This window comes from Heptranchias perlo, chromosome 25, assembly GCF_035084215.1.
Source record: "Heptranchias perlo isolate sHepPer1 chromosome 25, sHepPer1.hap1, whole genome shotgun sequence".
NCBI classification, from domain to species: Eukaryota; Metazoa; Chordata; class Chondrichthyes; order Hexanchiformes; family Hexanchidae; genus Heptranchias; species Heptranchias perlo.
Window position 1 is genome coordinate 38,542,966 of NC_090349.1, and position 27,863 is coordinate 38,570,828.

At 44.7% G+C, this 27,863-nt stretch overlaps 1 protein-coding gene and 1 long non-coding RNA gene across 2 annotated transcripts; one reads left to right on the forward strand and one right to left on the reverse strand.

The window, feature by feature from the left end:
* Nucleotides 1–3,121: 3,121 nt before the first annotated feature.
* Nucleotides 3,122–26,102, reverse strand: LOC137342246 (uncharacterized). Its single transcript, XR_010967219.1, has 3 exons — nt 26,030–26,102; nt 24,851–25,238; nt 3,122–3,315 (listed from the first exon to the last, which is right to left on the reverse strand). It is a non-coding gene; the product is annotated as an uncharacterized lncRNA (long non-coding RNA).
* Nucleotides 11,064–27,863, forward strand: slc7a4 (solute carrier family 7 member 4). The gene is made up of 4 exons (XM_068006079.1): nt 11,064–12,201; nt 16,716–17,383; nt 20,870–20,978; nt 21,755–27,863. The coding sequence occupies exons 1-4, from the start codon at nt 11,220–11,222 to the stop codon at nt 21,946–21,948; spliced, it is 1,953 nt and encodes a 650-aa protein (XP_067862180.1). The 5' UTR covers nt 11,064–11,219; the 3' UTR covers nt 21,949–27,863.

Sequence of the window (27,863 nt, forward strand, 5' to 3'; positions counted from 1 at the left end):
CCCTAGTTTTGAACTCCCCCATAAGTGGGAACATCTTCCCAACATCTACCCTATCGAACCCCTCCATAATTTTAAAGACCTCTATTATATCACCTCTCAGTCTTCTCTTTTCTAGAGAAAAGAGTCCCAGCTTGTTCAGTCTTTCCAGGTAGTTATACCCTCTCAGTTCTGGTATCATCCTCGTATATCTTTTTTGCACTTTCTCCAGTGCTTCGATATCCTTTTTGTAATATGGAGGCCAGAACTGTGCACAGAGTATTCTAAGTGTGGTCTAACAAGTTTAACATAACTTCCCTGCTTTTGAATTCTATTCCTCTAGAAATGAACCCCAGTACTTTGTTTGCATTTTTATGGCTTTGTTAATTGTGTTGCTACTTCTAATGATGTGAATCTGTACCCATAGATCCCTTTGCACCTCTAACCCATTTAGACTCTTATTTTCCAAGGAGTAGGTGGCCTCCTTATTCCTCTTGGCAAAATGCACCGCTTCGCACCTATCAATGTTGAAATTAATTTGCCATTTACAAGCCCATTCTACAAATTTATTAACATCTTTTATTTTGTCGCAGTCATCTTCAATATTAACTTTACTCCCCAATTTGGTGTCATCCGCAAGTTTTGAGATAGTACTTCCGGTTCCCGAGTCCAAATCATTAACAACAGTGGTCCCAGCACTGATCCCTGTGGGACACCACTTCACACCTTCCGCTGGTCTGAGTAACTACCCTTAACCTCTATTCCCTGTTTTCTGATCTGTAGCCAGTTTGTTATCCATTCTGCTACTTGTTCCCTGACTCCACGTGCTTTGACTGTAGTCATGAGTCTGCTATGCAGTACCTTGGTGAATGCCTTTTGAATGTCCATGAGTACAAATTATAGCATCTTGTCTGTGGCTGGAGCTGTAAAGTTTTTTTTAAAAAAATTCAGAACCCATAAGAAGGAGATTAAATTTCAAACTTGTTTGTACACAGCTTTGTGGCTTGGTGATGTTTTACTGTTTAACCAGTTTATCAGATCGAACTAGTTTGTGGTACCCAACTCTCAATTTGACTTTTCAACAAGTGATTGCTCGATTAAAATAAATTTGCGGTGGCTGTTCAATTCAGAACTTACATTGGCCCAGAAATTGCTGGAAAAATAATAGTGAGTTCACGGCGCACGCCATTACCAGTGTGTAAAAAAAAAACCCACCAATTTGTGGCAAGGAAGAGATACGCCATGAGGTGCAAATTGCTGGACGATTTCCGCCTTTAGCCCCTCAATAATGGGAGCTCATCATCAACCTCCCCATCGACATTCATTGGGTGTTAAGAAATTGTTGGATTTGTGCCATAAATACCAATTAATCTCGCCACAGCCATTTAGGGCTGGTAATTCATGTTGCCATGATCCTGTTAATCACATGATTTATGGTGCTGATATGCCACTCAGCCTTGGAAGCCCAGAAAGGGAACAATTAAACTGTGAAGTCTCACTCCCGCAGATAGTAAATCATTCCTAGAGGTTTCTAAAATTTAAGTTTTCAATTTTTTTCTTACGTTTCCTTTCTGTCCCTTTCTCTGTCTCTCTCTCTTTCTTTTCCTCTATTTCTCTTCCTGAACCTAATTTGATTCTATTTCCTTCTCCGTGGTTCGCTCTGATTCTTTCTCTATCCTTAAGTTTAATTGGTGAAGGAGAAAGATCGTTGGACCTGACGTTCAGGAGGTCCCAGATGTCCCTTTACCCGCGCCGCGATCAGCTCGCACTTTCAGCAATTTGCGGCGCAAAAATAATACAATCTGAAGGGTGAGGTAAAACGAAAAGCTCACTGCGAGATGCCCCACTCCAGCAATTTCTGAGCCATTCAGTCAATGGCGACATAAAATACACCTGTGTAAAGATTCAAATCAACAGTTAAGATTTTTTGTAACATTGGATGTCAATTCCAATAGAAAATCATACCACATTAAATCTCCAGACAAGAGTGATATAGCTAGAATTCTATATTTGTAATAAATATATCAACGGAGAGCTCGCTTTCACATTTAAATCTTTGTAGGTTCAACCAAATATTAATGATCTCCCTTAATCCTTAGAGCCCAAACAGCTCCTGGGAATTGTTTTTTCTAGGTGGCCACATATATTTTATAAAGCGGCTCCCACCTCTGCTCTCCCTTTTGTTTTAACCTTCCCTGCTGTGTCGTTCTTCTGTTTTAAATGGTTTCTCTCGTGTTATGTATTTGAGGACCTTCTGGATAGCTCAACGGTTTAAACGCACCATCCAGTGTGCAATGGAGCCACACAGACCTAAGAAACCTTAGATTTAATCCCTGGCGTGTTCTTTGTGTCAGCCTTGGCTCAGTGGCCGTACTCTTGCCTCGGAGTCAGAAAAGTCTGCTGAATCCTCTAAGACTGCTCTGGTCCCGATTGGTATCCTTCGTATTGACGTCAAAACGTATGTCCTTGACCGTGTCCCTCATTCCTTCCATCTCTTTTACTCCCAGTCCTCTGTCTCTCTCTCTCTACCACCTTCTATCCATTTCCTCTCTCTCTCTCTCTACAACCTTCTATCCATTTCCTCTCTCTCTCTCTCACCTTCTATCCATTTCCTCTCTCTCTCTCTCTCTACCACCTTCTATCCATTTCCTCTCTCTCTCTCTCTCTCTTTCTCCACTCACTCCCTATTTCCTTCTCTCCACCTGCTATTCAGTGCTGCTGCTTGACGTCAGTGCGATCAGAGAGGGAGAGAGAGACTATAAGAAGCGGTCGGAGAGAGAACACAGGAGCCAGGAAAAAAAAAACAGGTGCAGCCTTGCTTCATCTTCCCAGCCTCACCACATCCCTTCCCCACCTGTGTGTCTTTGTTTTAATCGGACCTCTTTCCCTGATTCGGGTCGGTCTGTTTCCGAGGAGCCGGATGGTTGATGTGTGTGTGTGTTTCTTTTTGCTAAACCTTTCATCATCTTTTCGCCAACGTAGAGCGCGCCCCAACGGAGATTTGCAAATTTACCTGAATCTTGGGACATTAAAGTATTTGATTACCCATTTGGAAATCAAAAGGTGCAAATTTTATTTTATTTTTTGGCTGCAGCGTTTTTGCTATGCAATTTTTAAAAAAAAAACAAAATCTTTCGCTGGCTTTAAATTATTTATTTAGCCGGAATGGGAACATTAAGGCCATCTGTTAATTTTTTTACATCCTTGTTTCCGAGGCTAGACGAAACCAACGAGTTAATCTGAGATGAAATTGCAAATGGTTTTGTCGATATCACATGAAATTGACACCAATGTATCACGGGGCAACGAGATCTGGTGTTCGCTCATCGTGTATCGAATCTGATAACAAAGCAAAACAGTATATGTATCATTGCTGTGCGTGTCAGTCTTTACATATTGCACTTTATATATATATATATTTGAGAAATTAATCTACTTGTGCAATTAATTGCGTCTTTATCAGTTACTCCGGTTCAACTCTCCATCCACAGGTACACAAGACCTGTTTTGTCTCCATGAGCTATTAACTAGATACCAGAGTTTGGTTTGGGGAGGGAGGGAGGGGAAGCTTAAGAATGAAAAAAAAATGTTTCTGTTGTATTTGGAATCCTATCAAAATATTTGGAAAGTTTTTTTTAAAAAAAAAGTTTTATTTTGTTTATTCATAAACGGTATTTCCTTTTTTTCCGATGAGTAACTGAACCATTCAGACTGAGAAGATTTCAGGTCTGATCCCTGTCTGTGCTGAGTCAGTTGACTTCACCGGAGGCAGTATGTGGTGGGCGGTTAGCTTCATAGTTTCAGGAGTAGGCCATTCACTTGAAGCGTGTTTCTCCCATTCAGTTAGATCATAGCTGATCTGTACCTCAGCCCTGCTCTTTATCCCTGGCTCCAGGGTCCCCGCTCCTGCTGGGACTGCACGTGTGCCTGGATGTCATGTGAGAGCAGCAGGAAAAGAGCTCAGTTGTAATGCTCTTCACAGCAAGATGCCCAGCCCACATCCATGCCCACACTCGAGGCTAACTCGTGAACGATGATCAGGCTGAGGCACCAGGCGACTGTTGCCTGTGGAACTGTATCCTAGTAAGAAGGAGGGGGAGGTTGGAGGAGGAGGAGGAGAGGGGAGGGAAGGAAAAGGGTGGGAGTGGAGGGGAGAATAACATCAAGCATATATTTCCAGAAATGATATCTATGTTTTCTTTCCAAGAAGTTTAAAAACTAATGCATTTAAACTGGAGTTTGAATGTTTCATAGTAATATAATATATATAACAACATTTGTTGTTTCATTTACTATGTTTAGATTGATGTAAGGGCAGCGCTCGGGGCTTGTAACTGCAAGATAACTGCAATATAACAACAGCTTGCATTTATATAGCGCCTTTAACATTGTAAAATGTCCCAAGGCGCTTCACAGGAGCGATTATCAGACAAAATTTGACACCAAGCCACATAAGGTAAAAAACGGGATGAGGTCCCACAAGCTGAATTTAGGGAGTTAGGAGTTAAACTAAAAAGTAGGACCTCAAAGGTAGTAATCTCAGGATTGCTACTGGTTCCACGGGCTAGTCAGAGTAGGAATGACAGGATAGCTAGGATGAATACGTGGCTTGAGAGATGGTGCAAGAGGGAGGGATTCAAATTCCTGGGACATTGGAACCGGTTCTGGGGGAGGTGGGACCAGTACAAATTGGACAGTCTGCATCTGGGCAGGACTGGAACCAATGTCCTAGGGGGAGTGTTTGCTAGTGTTGTTGGGGAGGGTTTAAACTAATGTGGCAGGGGGATGGGAAACGATGCAGGAAGTCAGTGGGAAGTAAAGTGGTGACAGAAACAAAAGGCAGTAAGGGAGAGTGTACAAAACATGACCGGACAGATGGTCTGAGAAAGCAGGGCAAAGACCAAGGGAAGTCTAGATTAAACTGCATTTATTTCAATGCAAGAAGTCTGATGGGCAAGGCAGATGAACTCAGGGCATGGATGGGCACATGGGACTGGGATGTTATAGCTATTACTGAAACATGGCTAAGGGAGGGGCAGGACTGGCAGCTCAATGTTCCAGGGTACAGATGCTATAGGAAAGATAGAGCAGGAGGTAAGAGAGGAGGGGGAGTTGTGTTCTTGATTAGGGAGAACATCACGGCAGTAGTGAGAGAGGATATATCCGAGGGTTCGCCCACTGAGTCTATATGGGCAGAACTGAAAAATAAGAAGGGAGAGATCACATTGATAGGATTGTACTACAGACCCCCAAATAGTCAACGGCAAATTGAGGAGCAAATATGTAAGGAGATTACAGACAGCTGCAAGAAAAATAGGGTGGTAATAGTAGGGGACTTTAACTTTCCCAACATTGACTGGGACAGCCATAGCATTAGGGGCTTGGATGGAGAGAAATTTGTTGAGTGTATTCAGGAGGAATTTCTCATTCAGTATGTGGATGGCCCGACTAGAGAGGGGGCAAAACTTGACCTCCTCTTGGGAAATAAAGAAGGGCAGGTGACAGAAGTATTAGTGAGGGATCACTTTGGGACCAGTGATCATAATTCCATTAGTTTTAGGATAGCTATGGAGAAGGATAGGTCTGGCCCAAAAGTTAAACTTCTAAATTGGGGAAAGGCCAATTTTGATGGTATTAGACAGGAACTTTCAGAAGTTGATTGGGAGAGTCTGTTGGCAGGCAAAGGGACGTCTGGTAATTGGGAGGCCTTCAAAAGTGTGTTAACCAGGGTTCAGGGTAAGCACATTCCTTATAAAGTGAAGGGCAAGGCTGGTAGAAGTAGGGAACCTTGGATGACTCGGGAGATTGAGGCCCTAGTCAGAAAGAAGAAGGAGGCATATGACATGCATAGGCAGCTGGGATCAAGTGGATCCCTTGAAGAGTATAGAGATTGCCGGAGTAGAGTTAAGAGAGAAATCAGGAGGGCAAAAAGGGGATATGAGATTGCTTTGGCAGATAAGGCAAAGGAGAATCCAAAGAGCTTCTACAAATACATAAAGGGCAAAAGGGTAACTAGGGAGAGAGTAGGGCCACTTAAGGATCAACAAGGTCACCTATGTGCGGAACCACAAGAAATGGGTGAGATCCTGAATGACTATTTCGCATCGGTATTTACGGTTGAGAAAGGCATGGATGTTAGGGAACTTGGGGAAATAAATCGTGATGTCTTGAGGAGTGTACATATTACAGAGAGGGAGGTGCTGGAAGTCTTAACGCGCATCAAGGTAGATAAATCTCCGGGACCTGATGAAATGTATCCCAGGACGTTATGGGAGGTTAGGGAGGAAATTGCGGGTCCCCTAGCAGAGATATTTGAATCATCGACAGCTACAGGTGAGGTGCCTGAAGATTGGAGGGTAGCAAATGTTGTGCCTTTGTTTAAGAAGGGCGGCAGGGAAAAGCCTGGGAACTACAGACCGATGAGCCTGACATCTGTAGTGGGTAAGTTGTTAGAGGGTATTCTGAGAGACAGGATCTACGGGCATTTGGAGAGGCAGGGACTGATTAGGAACAGTCAGCATGGTTTTGTGAGAGGAAAATCATGTCTCACAAATTTGATTGAGTTTTTTGAAGGGGTAACCAAGAAGATAGATGAGGGCTGTGCAGTAGACGTGGTCTACATGGACTTTAGCAAAGCCTTTGACAAGGTACTGCATGGTAGGTTGTTACATAAGGTTAAATCTCACGGGATCCAAGGTGAGGTAGCCAATTGGATTGATGACAGAAGACAGAGGGTGGTTGTAGAGGGTTGTTTTTCAAACTGGAGGCCTGTGACCAGCGGTGTGCCTCAGGGATCGGTGCTGGGTCCGCTGTTATTTGTTATTTATATTAATGATTTGGATGAGAATTTAGGAGGCATGGTTAGTAAGTTTGCAGATGACACCAAGATTGGTGGCATTGTGGACAGTGAAGAAGGTTATCTAGGATTGCAACGGGATCTTGATAAATTGGGCCAGTGGGCCGATGAATGGCAGATGGAGTTTAATTTAGATAAATGTGAGGTGATGCATTTTGGGAGATCGAATCGGGCCAGGACCTACTCCGTTAATGGTAGGGCGTTGGGGAGAGTTATAGAACAAAGAGATCTAGGAGTACAGGTTCATAGCTCCTTGAAAGTGGAGTCACAGGTGGATAGGGTGGTGAAGAAGGCATTCAGCACGCTTGGTTTCATTGGTCAGAACATTGAATACAGGAGTTGGGATGTCTTGTTGAAGTTGTACAAGACATTAGTTCGGCCACACTTGGAATACTGTGTACAGTTCTGGTCACCCTATTATAGAAAGGATATTATTAAACTAGAAAGAGTGCAGAAAAGATTTACTAGGATGCTACCGGGACTTGATGGTTTGACTTATAGGGAGAGGTTGGATAGGCTGAGACTTTTTTCCCTGGAGAGTAGGAGGTTTCGGGGTGATCTTATAGAAGTCTATAAAATAATGAGGGGCATAGATAAGGTAGATAGTCAAAATCTTTTCCCAAAGGTAGGGGAGTCTATAACGAGGGGGCATAGATTTAAGGTGAGAGGGGAGAGATACAAAAGGGTCCAGAGGGGCAGTTTTTTCACTCAAAGGGTGGTGAGTGTCTGGAACGAGCTGCCAGAGGCAGTAGTAGAGGCGGGTACAATTTTGTCTTTTAAAAAGCATTTGGACAGTTACATGGGTAAGATGGGTCTAGAGGGATATGGGCCAAGTGCAGGCAATTGGGACTAGCTTAGTGGTATAAACTGGGCGACATGGACATGTTGGGCCGAAGGGCCTGTTTTCATGTTGTAAACTTCTATGATTCTATAAGGAGATATTAGGGCAGGTGATCAAAAGTTTTGTCAGAGGTAGGTTTTAAGGAGCGTCTTAAAGGAGGAGAGAGAGGTAGAGAGGTTTAGGGAGGGAATTTCAGAGCTTAGGGCCTAGGCGGCTGAAGGCACGGCCGCCAACAGTGGAGCGATGAAAATCGGAGATGTGCAAGATGCAAGAATTGGAGGAGCGCAGAGATCTCGGAGGGTTGTAGGGCTGGAGGAGGTTACAGAGATAGGGAGGGGCGAGGCCCTGGAGGGATTTGAAAACAAGGATGAGAATTTTAAAATTGAGGCATTGCTGGACTGGGAGCCAATGTAGGTCAGCCAGCACAGGGGTGATGGGTGAACGGGACTTGGTGTGAGTTAGGATACGGGCAGCAGAGTTTTGGATGAGCTCAAGTTTATGGAGGGGGGAAGATGGGAGGCCGGCCAGGAGAGCATTGGAATAGTCGAGAATAGAAGTAACAAAGGCAATATTTGTATATCATTTTTATTTGAATGAAGATCTTGATTAAAGACAAACTGCTTTCACCTGAATTGCTACACAATCTAAATCTCACAATAGGAATGACTGTGTACTAGTATAGGTTTACTAGTATAGGTTTTCTAGTCCAGTGCAGAGCCAGCAGGATTGGATTGCAGTGAGCAAAGTGCTCGCATGTTTTCGAGAGGCTGATTCATGCAATTATGTGAGATTAGTTCATTACAGTACGACATGTGAACTCTGTGCTCAGCTTGAATCTGGAGCTGGGGGTGGGATATCCTGCACAGCAGCATCTGTTAAATGGTTGCTATCATTGAAAGGAAAACAGCTTGTCATTTGGTAAGTGACAGTTTTTTTTCCATGTCCAACTGTTGAAACGTGAAGAGGGGGAAATAGAACAGTGTGTTGCAAAGATATTGCCCTTGAAATGGTTCTGGAGCAGGTGCAGGAATGGAGGGTTGACCTGTTTGGGGCAGAGGGGCTCCCTCCTCCAAGAACAACGGTACAGGAGCAGCTGTCTGAAAGGGCCAACGTCACTCACTCTACCTGTTGCAAACACTAGCTCAGGCACATGCACACTGAGGGATTTGGGTAGTACTTTTCAGACGGGGACACTGGGTGAGCCACTAAACAGAGCGAGGAGGAGTAAGCCGAGGAGGCAATAGAGGAATGAGAACCTGCTGGCTGGAGGGCCATTTATCAACTGCTGAGCCCAGAGATAAGAATCTCACAGGACCTGACTACAAAGGAAGACCGCTGTCTGAATACTAATGTTTTATGCTGGCCATTTGACGGAATGCACAGTGCCCTGCAATCCCCTTGACAGTGGCTTTTGAGGCATCTCAGACATATGTAGCGACACATGACCACTTAATAGAACTGTGGTCCAGTATGGAATACCTGGCAACTGGAGGACCATCTTTAGTGAAGTCCCCAAAAGTCCGAAACCCAATTGCAGTTTCTCTCCTGGACTGGTTTCGATTGCCTGAGGGGGTTGGAGAGGAATCGTCCAGAGTATTTTTTTCCCTTATTCACTCTCTCACTAACCCTAACCCTAACTCGTCCAGAGTATTTTTTTCCCTTATTGACCCTGTTTTTTTCTCTTTTTTTTGCCTCTCCCAGGAGATCACATGGCTGCAAGGGGAATTTGGGGGGGGGGGGGGGTGGAGTGGGTGGGGGAGGGGGTGGTGGTGGTGGAAGAAGTGCAAGTCTTGATGCTCTGGCCATCATGGTGTGGGGCAGGCTTGATGGACCAGCTGGTCTTTACCTGCCCATCAATTTTGTATATAACACTGGCAATGGAAATCTTTGGCTCCAATGTGCAGGAGTCCCTCTTGCCAAGATTCTACATATTGGGAGTGCAGGATTGCGGAATTATATATATCTCTAATCTAAACATGCATCATCACCTAATTTGCTTCTTTATGTTGGGTAGTAGTGGGGCCTTTACTGACATCCATCATGTACAGTCCAGAAGAAGCAGTAATTCCTGGTGGTGTTCCTGTTACTTTTACCAAGTGTTAAAGCCACATTATCAACAGGAATAATTACAAATGAAAGAATTAGCATCTATAATCTGTTCAAACACCATATCGCTACAGCACTGCTGAAGCAAGTTTGGTTGATGACTTTATGGATCTAAATCAACTTATATACTGTCCAAATTAGTCCCATGACGGAAGCCTATGTATAATGTTAAAACACGCACAGAGAAAGAAATAAAAGTTAAAGTTAATTTGTTTTAGCTATTTAACTTTTAAAGGTGCGCTGATCAGAAAAATCCCCATTTCAAAGGGGCATCGTCTGCCTGAAAACGTCACAGATCTCTTTTGCTTGTAAACTTATGGCAATGTAAACTGTGCGGAGATGCAGCACTGTGTCGCTTGCACCGTATTACGATGAAAACGACACATGGCTCCACTCCTTCTCCAAACAAATACAAAAGTCAACGGGACTGATTATCGGACGGGACGTATAACGCACAGCAGGGGCGATACCGTCCATCCTACATCCCCGCCCACGTCGAATTTTGCCCCCTTAATGTGCGCAAGCATCAAGAAAGACCACCTGGCAGAGGTTGCCGGCACCTGTGGAACTTTGGTTCAGCGGGAGGAGTCCGAATCTTCAGAGTGTCGAGTGTGGAGGGCGTGAGTGAAGCTTTCAGTGGCAGATGGGCTGAGGTGGGACAGGAGGCAGGCGATGTATGGAAGTGGAACCTTTGTGCTGGACAGGATATGGGATTGAAAGCTCAGCTTGGGGTTGAAAGGGTCATCGAGGTTGCGAATGGTCTGAGGTAGTGGCCAAGGAAGGGGATGGAGTTGATGGCATGGGTACAGAGTTTGTGGTGGGGGCTGAAGATGATGGCTTCAAAAGAATTATTTAACTATAGGTTGGAAACTATACAGGAGGAATGTTTTAACTGTACAGCCTGTACACCACAATCACTTTGCATTGAAAATACTTTTCCCTCCCATTAATTATCCTCTTTCGATCAACAAAATACAGCCTTTCAAAGAGTTTGTGGATCATAATTCATTGTATCCTCTCAATTTTTAAAAATTGATGAGGATGTTGGTGAGAGTAACAAGCTATGCCCATTAGCAACTGCTCAGGGTGGTACATTTGAAATCAGGAGCTCACTGTGCAAAGCATCATGTGGCACATACTCAGATCTCCGCACGCTGTCACTGAAGTATGCTGCCCCTTCACAAAACCTCAGTAAATAAAACTATTTCAAAGCTTTTACACCAGGCTGCAAAAAAGTAATTAACAATCGCTAACACTTTTTGTTTTCCTCTTCGATTCACAGGTCTGCAATCATCGTCGACCTGCCCTCTTCCTGAAATGAGATCTTCTCGGCTGCATCGGAGAATACAATGAGATGCGGATAAACCGAGCCCCCGGCTCCTCTGTTAACAAGCCCTCACTTTTAACACAGAATATCTCGGACACAATAAGGGAGTAAACATGGTGAGCAGGTTGCCCAGCTGTAACTCCCTGGCTCGATTCTGCCAGAAGCTGAGCAGAGTGAAGACCCTAGAGGCGGATATGATGGAGACGGTCCTGAATAGGTGCTTGTCTACTGTGGACCTGACCATGCTTGGTATTGGTGGCATGGTTGGCTCCGGCCTTTACGTCCTGACCGGCACGGTTGCTAAGAATGTCGCAGGCCCCGCTGTCATCATCTCTTTCATCTTTGCCGGTTTTGCCTCTCTGCTGGCGGCCTTTTGCTACGCCGAGTTCGGTTCCCGCGTGCCAAAGACCGGTTCCGCCTACATGTTCACCTACGTCTCCGTCGGTGAGATCTGGGCCTTCATGATTGGGTGGAACGTCATTCTGGAATACATGATTGGCGGAGCTGCTGTGGCCAGAGCTTGGAGCGGCTATCTGGATTCCATTTTCAACCACAAGATTCGAAACTTCACTGAAACAAACGTCGGCACATGGAACGTGCCCTACCTTGCCCACAACCCCGATATGCTAGCCGCAGGGATATTGCTCGTTGCCACGGCATTCATCACTTGTGGGGCCAAAGTGTCCTCCTGGCTGAATCACGTGTTCGCTGCCATCAGCATGGGAGTGATCATCTTCATTCTGATATTTGGCTTCATCCTAGCTGACCCAAAGAACTACAGCGCCGAAGAGGGCGGCTTTGCCCCCTTTGGATTTTCGGGCATCATGGCTGGCACAGCGACCTGTTTTTACGCCTTTGTAGGATTCGACGTCATTGCGGCATCCAGTGAAGAAGCTCGGAACCCTCAAAAGGCTATCCCTATTGCAACGGCAGTTTCCTTGGGACTGGCTACTTTGGCGTACACCACGGTTTCTGCAGTACTCACCCTGATGGTTCCCTGGCACTCCTTAAACCCAGACTCGGCCCTCTCGGATGCCTTTTACAGGAGAGGCTACACCTGGGCTGGATTCATCGTGGCCGCCGGATCTCTTTGCGGTGAGTTTTTTTCGGAAACTCGAATGGAGCGTTTTTTATAAATTTTTGTAAGCTGCATACTTTGCCTAGTGGAGCAATGTCCAGATGTTTGATTCACAGCTGGGATAGAAACATGGTTGATGGCCACTTGGCCTTCTCACTCATTTTCCAGCAAATACGTTTGTAGTCCAAGTCATGTAATAATAAAGATTTTTCATTCCTTCCCCCTCCATCTATTGTTATGGAGATCTGTGTTGTGAATGCCCACATGGATCTCTGCATGGGTAAAATATCTTGTAATGTATCTCAGTTTTGCTCTCGGGAAGAATAGAGATCTGTTCTTTTTTTTAGTTAAGAAACCTAGTTGAGAAACGATGAAAGGCTAAGGTTAATAAAAGTGTAAGATGCCGCCAAGTTTGACAAGAGATTTAAGTGGCCAGGACAATGGCAGATAAAGTTGAATGCATAGAAGTGAGCATGTAGGGAGGAAAAATGGATGATGTACTTTATGGATGGGGTTGGAAAAGCTAATGATGGAGCTGTAAGAGACCTAGGAGCATTAGTAGACTCGATGCTACATGTGTCCAACAAATGAAGAGCAACAATTAACAGAGCCAACAAAATGTTGAACTGCATATCCCGAACAGTAGAATATAAATCAGAGGAGGTAGTAGGTACTTCAGCAGTGCCTACCCAGAACTGCCAGTCAGAATGTTGGACTGGTAGCAGAATGCCATGACCACGGAGAAGGAAGCCTTGGAAGGGCTGGATGAAAATCTTCATCGTCACATATTTTGCCCATTGGGGGAGGTAGTCAATCCCCTTCTGGACTGAATACCTTTCCTAGTAAAGGTTTGAGCCCTTCATAAAGCCTTCAGGCATGAGTTCCCCAGAGGCGTTATAAGGGTTGAATAAATGGAATATTCTGGGTAACCTGAGGATGCTCTCGGACATGCCACCTTGACAAGGTGGGTGGGTGGGGAGGGGGAGGGGGGGGTGCGGTGGTGGTGAATGCAGGCGAAAGATCCAGCCATGCTGCATGGAATTTAAAGGGGCGCTTTGGTCGGGGCAGAATCCTGGCAGATCCGGGTTCCGCCCCACATTCCTGGCCCTCCCGGAAGGAAATCTTCTTTTCCCGTCCTCTCAAAACCTAGGAATTTCAGGGGGCCATAGTGAGATTGCAGGAAGGAGGAAGAGTGTGTACAATGTGGTACTTGGAATTTCGGAGGAATGAGTGAAGAAAGTTCAGAGGTGCAATAATCATCGTATTGTTGATAAAATAGAGAGAGGCAAGAGAAGTGTCGTAGTAGATCATCACAGCGGGAGAATTATGGCCAACTGCAGAAGATTTCTACCAAAAGATGTATTGTGCTAGCAAACATCTGCTTTGATTTCTGTGATAGTAAGAACATGGCATAAGACAGGCAATTTTGTTCACGTGGACATTCATAGACACAGTGAGGAGCTCCAGATGTTAGTTTTAAATAGGCAACGGAACTTGCAATCCCTTGCTTCACAATGAGTAGCCCACTGTTGATAGTCCCATTAGCTCTAGGCTATCAAACCCTGTTCCTAATAGACTTCATCCTCTCGTCTCCCCCTTGGTAAAAGATGAAATTTCTGCGAGCAAAATATTCACATCTCATGGCGGATTGTTGACCTCCCTAAACCTCTCCGCCTCTCTCTCCTCCCTTAAGACCCTCCTTAAAGCCTACCTCTCTGACCAAGCTTTTGGTCACCCGTCCTAATGCCTCCTTCTTTGGCTCAGTGTGAATTTTTAGTCTTGAAATGCTTCTGTGAAGTACCTTGGGATGTTTTACAACATTAAAATGCTGCTATATAAATGCAAGTTGTTGTTATTAACTATTGCTACAACATTGGCTAAACATGCATAAAGTCACTGTGTATTAATTGGTTATTGACAATTTTGATGTCTAATATTAGTGTTCTGAACGATTAGGTCATATGATTTGTTGAAACACTGACAGAGGATGAGGTAAGCATTGCTGCGTCATTCAAATTGAGGAACTTTTCAAGATATTCTAGATGCTAGTCATTAAAAAAAAGTTGTTGACATTGGATGTCTATATCTCAACAGCTCAGTGGTTCAATCATTGAGCCATACAGACCAAGAAAGTCCCCATTCTGTGCTGAGTTATCTGACCTCAGTCAGGCTGTCGATAGAGCACTATATCATTCGCCTCAGTGTATCTGGGCTAGGGGCGGAGAAAGTCAGCAGATCTCTTTCGTAGCTCCTGATTAAAAAATGCCTGCGAGTGGACCCCGGGGGAGGAGAAGAGCAAGCTCGCCGCTGATGCTCTCAAACCTTAAACAGCCTGTCAACACTAACGATCCAAACTTACGTGCAAAGAGAGGCAACTTAGATGGCTGCTTGTGCCTGTGGATCCCATATCCGGCAAGACACAGGCTTTCAGGAGAGGGCAAGTGGGCAAAAAGATAAGATAAATAAATATTTCTGTTAAGTGGATGGAAGTTGGAGATCCAGAAGCCGTTTTAATCTGCACCACTGAATTCACTCCTGTTTAATTGATAATTGAACTCTCCTTCAATGAGTGGCCTAGTTTTCTGCCATTTACCCTGTTTATAGCCCCATCTGTGTAAACTGCACAATTTCAACTTTTCTATACCGTCTTTTAAGAATGCAGCAAATGAAAAGTACCGTAACACCTGCAGAATTAGTTGTTATTTTTGCATTGACCGGCTGGCAAAAGTGTCTCATGGACTGATCCCGATTTTCATGTCTCAATTAAGCATGTGTAGGTGTGGCTTATATACCGGGTAAGAATGTAAGAAATAGGAGCAGGAGTGGGCCACATGGCCCCTCGAGCCTGCTCTGCCATTCAATAAGATCATGGCTGATCTTCGACCTCAACTCCACTCTCCCACCTGATCCCCATATCCCTTGATTCCCCTAGAGTCCAAAAATGTATCTCAGCCTTGAACATACTCAATGACTCAGCATCCACAGCCCTCTGGGGTAAAGAATTCCAAAGATTCATAACCCTCTGAGTGAAAAAAATCCTCCTCATCTCAGTCTTAAATGGCCGACCCCTTATCCTGAGTCTATGCCCCCTAGTTCTAGACTCTCCAGCCAGGGGAAACAACCTCTCAGCATCTACCCTGTCAAGTCCCCTCAGAATCTTGTATGTTTCAATGAGGTCACCTCTCATTCTTCTAAACTCCAGACAGTATAGGCCCATTCTACTCAATCTTTCCTTCTAGGACAACCCTCTCATCCCAGGAATCAATCTAATGAACCTTTGTTGCACCGCCTCTAAGGCAAGTATATCCTTCCTTAGATAAGGAGACCAAAACTGTACACAGTACTCCAGGTGAGGTCTCACCAAAACCCTGTAAAATTGTAGTAAGACTTCTTTACTCCTGTACTGTGAACGCAATGTGAAACAATTAAATTGTGTAACAGAGAAGTTTTACTAATATTTGGGGCTGACTTCTTGGCGAATTAAATATTTTAGCTCCCTTGATGGCTCAATTGGTACACATGCTGCCCAGTGTGGTACTAAGCCAGACAGATCAGAGGGCCTCAGCTTTGATCCCTGGTCTTTGCTGAGCTAGCTGATCTCAGCAGCAGCTAAGGTGTAACTGCTAACTGCTATGTTGGCTGAGATTAACTAGCTCAGCAAAGCTAGGGAGAGGGAAGAATTGGCGTCAAGATAGGGAGAAGGAAAAATCAGCCAGGGCCCCCATTCCTGATTACTACCCAGTGCCTGCCTGCTGGACAGTACTTTTGAATGGATGTAGGGTGAAGACAGCTTGCTGTAATGCCCCCTACAGTTGAATATCCTGTCAACACTCGTATCTATTCTCATGAAGATCTTGAGTGAGGTATCAGAGGGTTGAAAGGTGCCTGTGGCACAACATGGGGTGGGAGGAGAAAGAACATGGTTAGGTGTTTTGAATTCTATACAACAACAACTTGCATTTATATAGCGCCTTTAATGTAATAAAACATCCCAAGGCGTTTCACAGGAGCGTTATCAAACAAAATTTGACACCAAGCCACATAAGGAGATATTAGAACAAGTGGACAAAAGCTTGGTTAAAGAGGTAGGTTTTAAGGAGCGCCTTAAAGGAGGAGAGAGAGGTAGAGAAGCGGAGAGGTTATGGGAGGGAATTCCAGAGCTTAGGGCCTAGGCAGCTGAAGGCACGGCCGCCAAATGGTGGAGCGATTAAAATTGGGGATACACAAGAGGCCAGATTAGGAGGAGCGCAGAGACCTCGGAGGGTTGTAGGGCTGCAGGAGGTTACAGAGATAGGGAGGGGCGAGCCCATGGAGGGATTTGAAAACAAGGATGAGCATTTTAAAGTTGAGGCATTGCCGGACCGGGAGCCAATGTAGGTAATGGATGAACAGGACTTGGTGCGAGTTAGGATACGGGCAGCAGTGTTTTGGATGATAAATCGATTATAATACAAGAAACATCCAACAAATCTTACTTGTTTTGATTTGCCTCTTGATTATTACTATCTTTTTTTTTCCACTCTTATTCAAGCAATGAACACAGTTCTCCTCAGCAATCTGTTTTCCCTCCCTCGGATTGCCTATGCCATGTCTGAAGATGGCCTGTTCTTCAAGATATTCTCACAGGTGAACCCAGTCACCAAGGTCCCCGTGATTGGCATTGTGGTGTTTGGAATCCTGATGGCCCTCTTGGCGTTGGTGTTTGATCTCGAATCCCTGGTGCAGTTCCTGTCCATCGGAACGCTCCTGGCCTATACGTTCGTTGCTGCCAGTATCATTGTGCTACGCTACCAGACGGATAAATCAAAGCCCTCTGAGCCATCGGCGCCCACCCAAAGCCCTCAAACCCAGGACAGCGATGGGCTGAAAGAATACGAGTCATTTTCCGATAAACTCCAATTGGTGGAGAGGCAAAAAGCGGCCAAAGAACGGAGGGAGCCTGGCCAACTGAGGTCCTCCTTCGAGCCTTACTTACCTTTCCTTGGTGATTTTGCACCTGGAGAGATAGTGACGGTGGCAGTTGTCGCTATGATGGTCTGTTCAGTGTGCCTGTGTTGCATATTGGTATTCGGTACCAGCCATCTCCAGCTTCCTCAGTGGGCTTATATTTTATTCATCGTATTCTTTGGAATTGGGTTTCTCCTCAGCATGTTCCTCATCTGGATTCATGAACAGCACCAGAAATTGAACACCTTTCAGGTGGGTCCTTAAGGAGATTGCATGTTAGCATTCAGGAATGCTGGGTCATCAATGGGCACTCCCAGGTCAGGGGTAGCACAGCGTGGCACAAAGTAAAGTCCTGAGTTATGATTTTTTCAAAAATTGTGCTTGCATGGTTGTCTGTCTTTTGCTATTAGCGCTGAAAACGCCACGCCATGTGAATGGGGCAGATGCGGAACACTAGCTGCTATAGCTACTAAAGCTGTTTCTGTGTGCCTACATAACAACAGTCACTGCACTCCAAAAACAAATAATTGCGCAAAGTGCTTTGGGAAGCTTCGATGGCATGATGAGACGACAATATAAATGCATGAAGCTCTCCTTAGAGCGGAGAAGGTTAAGGGGAGATTTAATAGAGGCGATCAAAATTATGAGCGGTTTTGAGAGAATAGATGGAGAGAAACTGTTTCCACTGGCAGGAGGGTTGGTAACCAGAGGACACAAGATAATTGACAAAGGAAGCAGAAGGGAGATGAGGAGAATTTTTTTTACGCAGCGAGTTATGATCTGGAAAGCACTGTCTGAAGGGGTGGTGGAAGCAGATTCAATAATAACTTTCAAAAAGGGAATTGGATAAATACTTAAAAAGGAAACATTTGCAGGGCTGTGGGGTAAGAGTGGGGGAGTGGGACTAATTGGACAGCTCTTTCAAAGAGCCAGCACCGGCACGATGGCCCGAAAGGCCTCCCCTGGTGCTGTATGATTCTATGAAGCTCTTTCTTTTTACTTGGAGCAGCTCTGTAATGTATTCACAACATTAGAAGCCGGGCTAGACAGTGACAAGGGTGCTGGAAGCAAGTCACCTACCGGCCCTCTAATTCCTCCAACTTGAAAACCATCGGAGGCAACACTGTGGCATAAGAGATCTGGCAAAGTGCCAGCGGTAGAGCTGCCATCTTTATTCTGGCGGTGGGCAGGCTGACATCTCAGCCAATGTGCGTGAGCCCACAAAACACTTTTGCTGACCTGTACAAACCTTCCTCAACCATCACATTTGATTTTTTTTCTTGCTAAATCTGCACCAGTGTGTAAGTGGGGTGAAATCTCCAGAATGAGACACTGCACGAGGAGCCTACAGTCTTTTCCAGGTCTACAGTGTTCTTTGAATAGCAAAAGGAATATGTCCCTGTAATATATTATATGACAGCAGTCCGACCTGTGGCACTGCACACGAGGAATCAAGACCAAGTGTCATCTTTAGATAACGAGGTGTTAGAGGGCAGGCATAAGTGGATAGAATTAATTCAGTCCCCATGTTAAAGTCATACATTTTGTGCATATTTTTATACAGTGCGGTTTTTTTTGTATTATTATTTGTAGTTAAGTTGTGAAACTTATGGTAATTTGGGAAGCAGAGGAGTTGGTTAGAGCACAGGAGTTTCTCTACAGGGCGGGCTGAGGAGCTGAGAGATGAAAAAGTGAGGTGCTACAGTGCCACCACGGACAGGAGGGCGTAACTACAACATGACAAGTTTACATAGGCAGTTCCCATTATAAATGGGGGCAAAGAAATTTATAATGGAAAGTTGACACAAAACTGTGACAAAAATGTGAAAATAGGAAGTCAAATTTTGCAGATAGGAATGCACACAGATGTAAAATATTTAGCATTTTACAGATAAGTAGAAACCATATTTGCACAATAAAGTTGCCACATTAAGAGCCCTATGCCCAGGTACGTGAGGTCAGCTTGAGATGCAAAGACTAATACAGCGCTCGCTGCTAACGGCAAGAAGATGCCTCTTCCACTATGATAACACCCTACAAAGGTGTGAATTAAGCACCCGTGGGACATGTGCCTGTCACACTGCCCCGATGTACCGTCTCTTCTTAGAACTGGGAAAGTACCAAACAGTCTCAGTCTCTTTCTGAAGGCCCACACACGTCCTTCTCACAAGTCCCATAACATACACCTGATGAGGTAGGAACTGGTTGATTCCCAGACCAACAGTGAAAGTGCACCATCATTAGTACCCCAACCGTACAGGAAGTGTGACCTAACCCAAACCAGCCCTAGAAAACATGGGCTAGTTCCTGTGCTCGGCAGTTCCATTCCCTCCAATCCTGAAACATGTTAAACCATGGTTCAAGAATGCTTAATTGTGCCATCAATGTGCCCTACACGGAATGTCATATTGAGAATATCTACCAGTACTATATCATCGTGATAAACAAGAATACAATTTTTCTTCTGGAAAAAAAAAATCTTTTTTTTGAATTGATACCTTAGCTGTTAATTGTTGAATGTTTCCCTTTTTTCTTGTTTTAATATGTGATGTTTGTTGAGATTGGCTTCTTGAACTAAAAAAAAAATCTTACAATAGAAAACCTGTGCCTATCACGTGATGCCACAGTGCTTTGGGATTAAACACTGCAATCAGCATTAATCTCCGTTCTCCTTGACTGCCTCACCCCAGTCTCTCAATCATGTTGAATGCACCTGGTACATAAGTGTTAAACCCTTTTAAATCCTTAACAAGAGATGACTCATCACCTTCTGTAAAATTCAAACAGGCATTTAGGATTAAGTCGAACTTCTTTCCCCTCACCAGTTATCTCCTGTACTTCCCTGAAGGCTCTGTTGCATGCTGGAGTAAGGTTACATGTGTGCCAGTCACACCCTGCCACCTCACCCGAGTGATCATTCTTCATGCTGTAGCCAAGAGAATGACTATTGGCAAGTTATTCGAGGACTGTACACTCTGCCAAGCACAAACCCTGTCTCACCCGATGTTCACTGGACAGCGGCCAGGAAGCCATGGTCATTTTTACCCCTCTCCCTAGACCAGGGAGAAAGACTTGCATTCATATAGCACCTTTCATAACCTCAGGACATCCCAAAGTGCTTTACAGCCAAATTAATTACTTTTGAACTGTAGTCACTGTTGTAATGTAGGAAACGCAGCAGCCAATTTGAGCACAGCAAGGTCCCACAAACAGCAATGTGATAATGACCAAATAATCTGTTTTAATGATGATGGTTGAGGGATAAATATTGCCCAGGACACCGGGGAGAACTCCCCATCTTGTCTTCAAATTGTGCCATGGGATCTTTTACGTCCACCTGAGAGGGCAGAAAGGCCTTGGGTTAATGTCTCGTCTGAAAGACGGCACCTCTGACAGTGCAGCACTCCCTCGGTACTGCACTAGAAATAGCAGCCTAGATTTTGTGCTCGAGTCTCTGCAGTGGGATTATGAACCCACAACCTTCTGACACAGAGGCGAGAGTGCAACCCACTGAGCCACAGCTGTCACCTCAGAGGCACTGAGGCCAATTGTAATATCCCTATTGCCTCTCTAACTGAGATCGGCTAACAGCACATCCTAGGATTGAGACCTGCAATCTTCTGGTCTGTATGGCCTGTGCTTTTACCCATCAGTCCATCAGGTAACGATACTGTCATTTTTAATAACAATTAAATTAGTTGTATCACTGATCAGACCCGTCCGTTTTTCTTTCTGTAGGTTCCACTGGTGCCCTTGGTTCCTGCTGTGAGTATTTTACTCAATGTGTTCCTGATGTTAAAGCTGAGTTTATTGACCTGGGTGAGATTTTCCATTTGGATAGCAGTAGGTACGACAACTTTATTTTAAAGCTTATTTCTATAAGTCAAGAGTACGTTTGAGGAATACCTATGCGAGGCTCCACTGATGGCATGTTGCCCTGTTAGTAGAGATCATAGGTCGGAGAATCTGGGCTATATTATCATAGCCCTATCTCCTACTCAACTCTCCATGCCAGCAATGGATCGTCATAAAGTTACTGATAATCCAGTATGAGAAATGAAAAAAACAACTGGGGGTAATATACCAGCAGTCACCTTTTGCCATGTACCTCCAGGTATCCTCCCCTCACCTGGATTTGTTAACTTCATTACTCACACGATAGGTACTGAAGGCTTATTCGGCTTATCCTAGCTCAGCCATGCAGAAAGTACCTACAGTTCCACCGATTACAGTATCTATTGCATTATACAGAATGTACAGCTCAGAAACAGGCCATTCGGCTCAACTGGTCTATGCTGGTGTTTATGCTCCACATGAGCCTCCTCCCACCTTACTTCATCTAACCCCATCAGCATATCCTTCTAATTTCTAATTGCTCTGCCTCTCGACCTCTCTCTCCTCCTTTAAAACCCTTCTTAAAACGACCTCTTTGACCTGTCTGAATATCTCCTTATGTGGCTCAGAGTCAAATTTTGTCTGATTACGCTCCTGTGAAGCGCCTCGGGACGTTTTTTTACTTCGTTAAAGGCGTTATATAAATGCCAAGTTGTTGTTGTCGAGAACCGCTAGTGTTGGTGAATGCTGTGCGTGTAAAGCTTCTAACACCTTCTTGTCCACTGAAAGGTTTTCTCGTCTATTTTGGCTACGGGATTTGGCACAGCAAGGAGAACCTGAAGGAGCCGAAGCCCCGGAATGTCACCGCCCGGTACGTCGTCCTCCCGAGCGGCAGCTTGGTAGAAACGGTACAAACCGTGCAGCCGGGCCCGCAGGACACCATGGGCATGGCGGAAGTGACTGGAGAAGAAGTGAGTAGATAGTAGCAGGCTCCGCCGGTCACTCTTTGACGGAGGACCCCTCTCCTTCCCAGCATCAATGTTATTCCAGGAGCAGTTGGTTAGAGCTGCGCCATGTACACATTCCCTGGGGCACAGTTTGTGAACATGTGTTGCACCTTTGTTAATTTCACCCGTGAGCTTGATAACGTCTGTTGATGTTAGCTTCTCTACCAAATTAAAAGGACGGCGGTGTTAACCCATTTAAAGTAAATGGGATAGCACCCTCCACTGAAAAGCAGAGAGGGGAATTTCCGATGAATTCACTGAACACTCATACAATCGTGTCCCAAAGGTATCATTCCAAATCTTCCATACTTCACCGAATGATTTTTTCCCGGTTTGATTCAATTGACCCAGCTTCTCCCTCTTTCCCTCATTTTGTTATCCAGTAAAGTAGAGGAAAAAGGAAAAAGCTTTGTAGAAACATTCCCGTCCCCACCAGCTTTATATTAAAGGGAGATTCAAGCTTGTGATGTCATTACTCCAGGCTTCTGCAAGGAATATTTAGTGATGCATCAGTTCTATGGGTCAGTATATATTGTACGATAATCATCTAATTCCTGTCACATGTAACTTCAAGGATTTTACAAATCCTCTACTCATAATATGGCCCAGGAACCATTTCTGTCCTGACCCTTCTCACTGCGGCTCTTGGCAAACTCATCCTCCATTAATCACCAATTCACCTTTGCCATGTTGACATTGAATATAGTCCAGTGTCCCCCATTAGAGTTTTCCAACCTGCATCCCCCTCCTCCCCACACTGAGGTAATGTCCCTACCTTTGCTCTCCTAGCCTTGTACTCCTCCTTATTCCCCCCCTCCTCCACTCTCTCCTTTTCTTTCTCTTGCATTCTCCCCTCTCCTTTCCTCCTGCTGTCCTCCTCCCCTTCACATTACTCTGTCACACTTTAACCATTGCACTCAAATGCCTGCATCATAATTCAAAAAAAGTAAAGAGAAGCAGAAGAACTCTCCAGGACCACAAAATACCAGTAGACCTGAATGTCTGCAGTCTCTTAATTGACCTCTGTATGAACTCACCCTGTGTTTACTTAACAGCAATTGGACTTTGTAGCCTTAAAGAGACACAAAACTACATTTTAGCAGCAGAATAATGCATTAAGTTATAGTGTTCCGGCCCTTATAAAACACTCTGACTTACCCGGACTAGCATTGCAGTAGATTTGCTAATCTTTTCAAAGCTTTGAGTACAATGTGTGTCGCACTTTAAATGTGTCTGTAGCTTTTGTGATTGGCTTAAATTTCTCAGGAACCCAATCAAAAATAGCTTACCACCGTCCACTTATACTGATTGGTTCAGAATTGGAGCCAATCAAAAAAAAACTCCGCCATTATCCAATTGCTTCACTGTCTCTCGTCACATCCCTCACAAGCCTTGACCATATCTTTCAACTCACTTATGAGTTCAGATAAAGAAGGCCCTTTGGCTGATTTGACCTCTCCTTTCCAGAATACCAAGGGGTAGATTGTCAACTTGCCTCCCTCACATAAAATTAGCATTGTGGATCAGCTGCCTGTTATAGAAACCACACGCTTTTCAATTCCATTAATGTCAATATAACTGGCGGCTGATTCGCAACAAGTTGGTGAGTTTAGAAACCTACCCCCCCAAAGTCTACCATCTTCCCATGACAACATCCAGCTGTTCGATAATGAGCCTAAAGTCCTGGCCTCAACTACCCTTCCCAGTCCCAGCTATCAATGAACTGTGATAAAGGCCATTTTGGTTCCAGAAAGGACACACTAATCAGCATGTTTCCACAAATGAAATGTGCCTGCTCTCTGAAAGAGCTACCAATTAGTCCCACTCCCTCTGTTCCTTTCCCATAGCCCCGCAAATCTTTCCTTTTTAAGTATATATCCAGTTCACTTTTGAAAGTTATTATTGAATCTGCTTCCACCACCCTTTCAGGCAGTGCGTTCCAGACTGTAACAACTCGCTGAGTAAAAAAAAATCTCCTTTTTGCCAATTATCTTAAATCTGTGCCCTCTGGTTCCCGACCCTCCCGCCGAAGGAACCAGTTTCTCCCTATCTATTCCATCAAAACCCCTCAACTTCTGCTTTGTTTCATGATTTGGACATTGAAATTATCCCTGCTCCCAAAGATCACACGGCTCCCCTTTAAATAGCAGCAGCTTTAAGAGTTACGTGCCAAATAACCTGCCCCTCCCCCACCCGCAGCAAATCAGCTACTTATCCCAGGCCTATTCCGTGCAGGGAGCATGCCGGTCATATGTTAAGTAGCTGATCTCGCAGTGTTGCATAAGACGTACGTGTTAGCAAACCAGTGACTGCTTCAGTCACCCGTGTCCAATCCTGTGGGTTCCGCACTGAGGTGAAAATGTCTACTCTATAGTCACCACTGCTACATTTATCGGAGACGGAAGACAAGTAAATCAATCTCCATCGCCAACAGCCCTGGCCCCGCCCTCGCAGGCTGGCTGCTGTTACATCAGCCAAGCACTTTATCCAGCTTGCTGCAGACAAGGTCAGGAGTCGTTCAGTACCAGATGCAAGTCGGATTTGATCCAGTGCGCACTGAGAAAATCTTCTTCTATCTCACGTATTTACAATAACAGGTGGATAAATTTCTCTGTGTGCAAAGTCCCACAATTGACCCCTTTTTAACTGGACAAAACAAAACATTTAATTGCACTAGGAGCAGATTTCAGCAATGTCGGAGGAATGTGTTAAATCCTGTGACAGGCTTCATAGTGCCTTTAAATTGCCCTTCACACCCAGCAGTGAATGTGTTCCACACTAAGCTGCTTCACATTAACCCCTTACTATCTATGCCTTAGTCAAAAGTACTGCTTTACTCACATCTCCTTCAAGTGTACATACTTTAAAAAAAAAATACCTTTTTTCCTCCAAGCTTTTTCTTATTCCTCTTTAAATGTTCATGCACTGTTGTCCGCTCCTCCATTATGCCAATGACGCTGTGGCTTTAAGAGACAAGCCAGGGGCTCTGACTATCCCTCTCGAATAGCTCAGGCCGTTGTCAAGCGAGGAATCTCGGATTTAAACCTGAGTTGGCTCAGTTAGTCAGTGGGGCTGTTGCAGCCGGGTCCGGAAGGTTTGGGTTTGAGTCCTGTTCATTGATTTGCTCGTGTAATCAGTGGAGCGATGTTGGAAGTGCTGTCTTTTTGGTGAGATGTTAAACCAATGCCTTGACCACCTGGTTCACCTGAACGTAAAGATCATGGGGGGAGGGGGAGGGGATTTCTCCCGATCTCCCACTGGAAGCCCTGGAGAAATGGAATGGGGAGGAGCAGATGTCATTTTCAACTTGGCAGCCTGGAGGGTATCTTGACGGAGAGGATCGCACGCTCGTGTGTGTGGGTCATATCTGGTTTTCACCCCATTGCTTTCGATTAGATAAAAATAGGCAGGTTCTACATGAGTTAGCAATCCGCTGCGGCAGATTGCCACCCAGGCAGTCAAGTTGAAAATGACCCCCTCCCCGCTCCCCGCCCTCCGCCCCCACCGTGGTGAAATCCGCTGTTTTCAGCCATTTACGTCTATACCAGGTGTTTCTGTTGATCTTACGATGAAGTTACATTGGGAGATGGGGAGAATCCTTGCAGGAATTCCAGGCCTCTCTGCCCTGGCTGATATTCCCCCCTCAACCAACACCACTCACTGGCTGGTCAGCTTATTTGCTGTTTGTGGGACTTTGCTACGTGTCTGCCGTGTTTGCCTACATAACAACAGCAACTACACTTCAAATGTAATTCACTGGTTGTAAGCACGTTTGGGGCATTGCGACAAGGCACTATATAAATGGAAGTTCGTCCCTCCTTAATTTGGTGGCAATACACTAGCTTCCAGTGAGCTCCTATTATGACTTGTTTGCTGCTACCATCTAGCTCTTTCCAAACAGAATAATGACAAAACAAACAAGCCTTTCTTCTAATACAACGCTGTGTTCAATCTTAAATTTAGCAGCTCCAACTCAAAATTTAATTAAAACAATTACACTGCTCTCTCCATTTTCCCCCCTGCTTTGAATCCCTTTGGATGATGCACTAATTGATACCTGAATGAAAGGATTGGAAGGCAGCATTCGCCTAGGCTTATCCAGGAAGTCACCACCTCCAGCTGATTCACCCTCTAATCTGTAAAACCTCGTGACTGGCTGATTGAGATCACAAAAACTTGCTGAGCAGGAATTGCATATCTGGATTTTTCTTGCAAATAAGACAGAAGGTTTTGTGTTAGGATTGCCAACTCTGGTTGGACGTATTCCTGGAGGTATCATCACACGACCTCCTGCCGCCAACGCCACCCCCTCCCCCCCCCCCCCCCCCCCCCAACGTTCCCGCCATTGGTCGGCCAACATGTCCATCCTCGCTATGCCCCACCTTCCCCCTCCAATTGGAAAGCGAAAGGACTCTTCATTACCCAATTGGCTGTTAGTCAAATATTATGGGAATAAAAATGGGGAGAGATGTAAGATGAGCTGTCGATTCACTATTACCTGTTTTTTCACCATCACACAAAGTCAAAATCTACCCCTATGATTGTAGAAGGGAACTTGGATTCTGACGATTATGTCAATTCCTGATTTGAATTGGCCTCTTTAATGAATGGTTGTATGTAAACGTTGCTCAGTTTTGCCAAGTTTCAGGCTTAATTCTATTGAGCCATTAAATTGCTGGCCTTTTAGAATGCTCTTACTCTTTAATAAAATGGCAAGTGTCTTTGCTATTTTAACTTATTTATTTAATAGTCAGTTCCACTTAACTCACCTCCCACAACACACACACACTGTAACTTTCTACTGCTTGAACTGAGCATTGAGAGAGACCACATACTATCTTCTTGGCACCAAGAGATACTAGAGGCAATGCTCTAACAAAGGATTGACATAGACACGGTGGCCTAAATGGTCTCCTTCTGTGCTGTAAGTTTCTATGGTTCTTGCCTGGGATCAATTGCCATTCCCCTTCTCTCCAATAAGGCTCTCACCTCTCGCCTCCAACCTCCCTCTCTATTGCAGCCCGTCTTATTGTTCCTTGTTTATAAATACTATTATGGTCATTGCTCTTCAGAACTTTTTGCTCGTCTTAGGTTTCAAAAATCCATCCTACACTCCTCCTGAATCCTCACTGTATTGACTCATTGTACTATCACCTGCTGTAGCTCATTCTTTCTCAGTGCCTCGTAACTGTAGATCTCCTCACCTTCCTCAGTTTCCCTTCCTCCTACAATCTACAAGCTGAAGTTTGGCATCATCCAACCGTTACTTTTTGAATGACCTCTAGTCTTTTCAACCTTGGTGGTTATCAGCACTGTGGACTTTAGCCCTTTGCCTAAATATAAAGACTTCAACCAGGATCCTGCCTTGTGACTCCCCCTCCCCCACCTTGCCTTGTGACTCCCCCTCCCCCACCTTGCCTTGTGACTCCCCCTCCCCCACCTTGCCTTGTGACTTCCCCCCTTCCCCCTTCTCCAGTCTACACTGGAGGCAGTCCAGTGAGATATTCTGTGACATGGCCATATAACATCCAAAGCATCATAAAGCCTTTCGAGGAGGGGAGTCCCCAATTCTATTTGAATTCAATTTTAGGACTGAACTTCTTTTAGTAATTTCCAACTCTCTAAACACTTCATCTTCCAAAAAAAAAGGGTGAAACCTTTCTAATCATCTCTTTGCTTCTGTACCTCCATAAATGATAAGTGCTGGCAAACCTGTATTTATATTTTTGTAGCATAGAATTTTTTAAAAAAATGATTTGTCCCGCACTCTTGTAAAAATTATGTTACTCTTTGTCTTTAAAAGATTGTAACCCGCATTTCTGTAGCATTTCTTGTCAATGTTGTATTTGTTTTGGGGACAAACTTCTAATTTGGTGAATAAATGTTCTGAA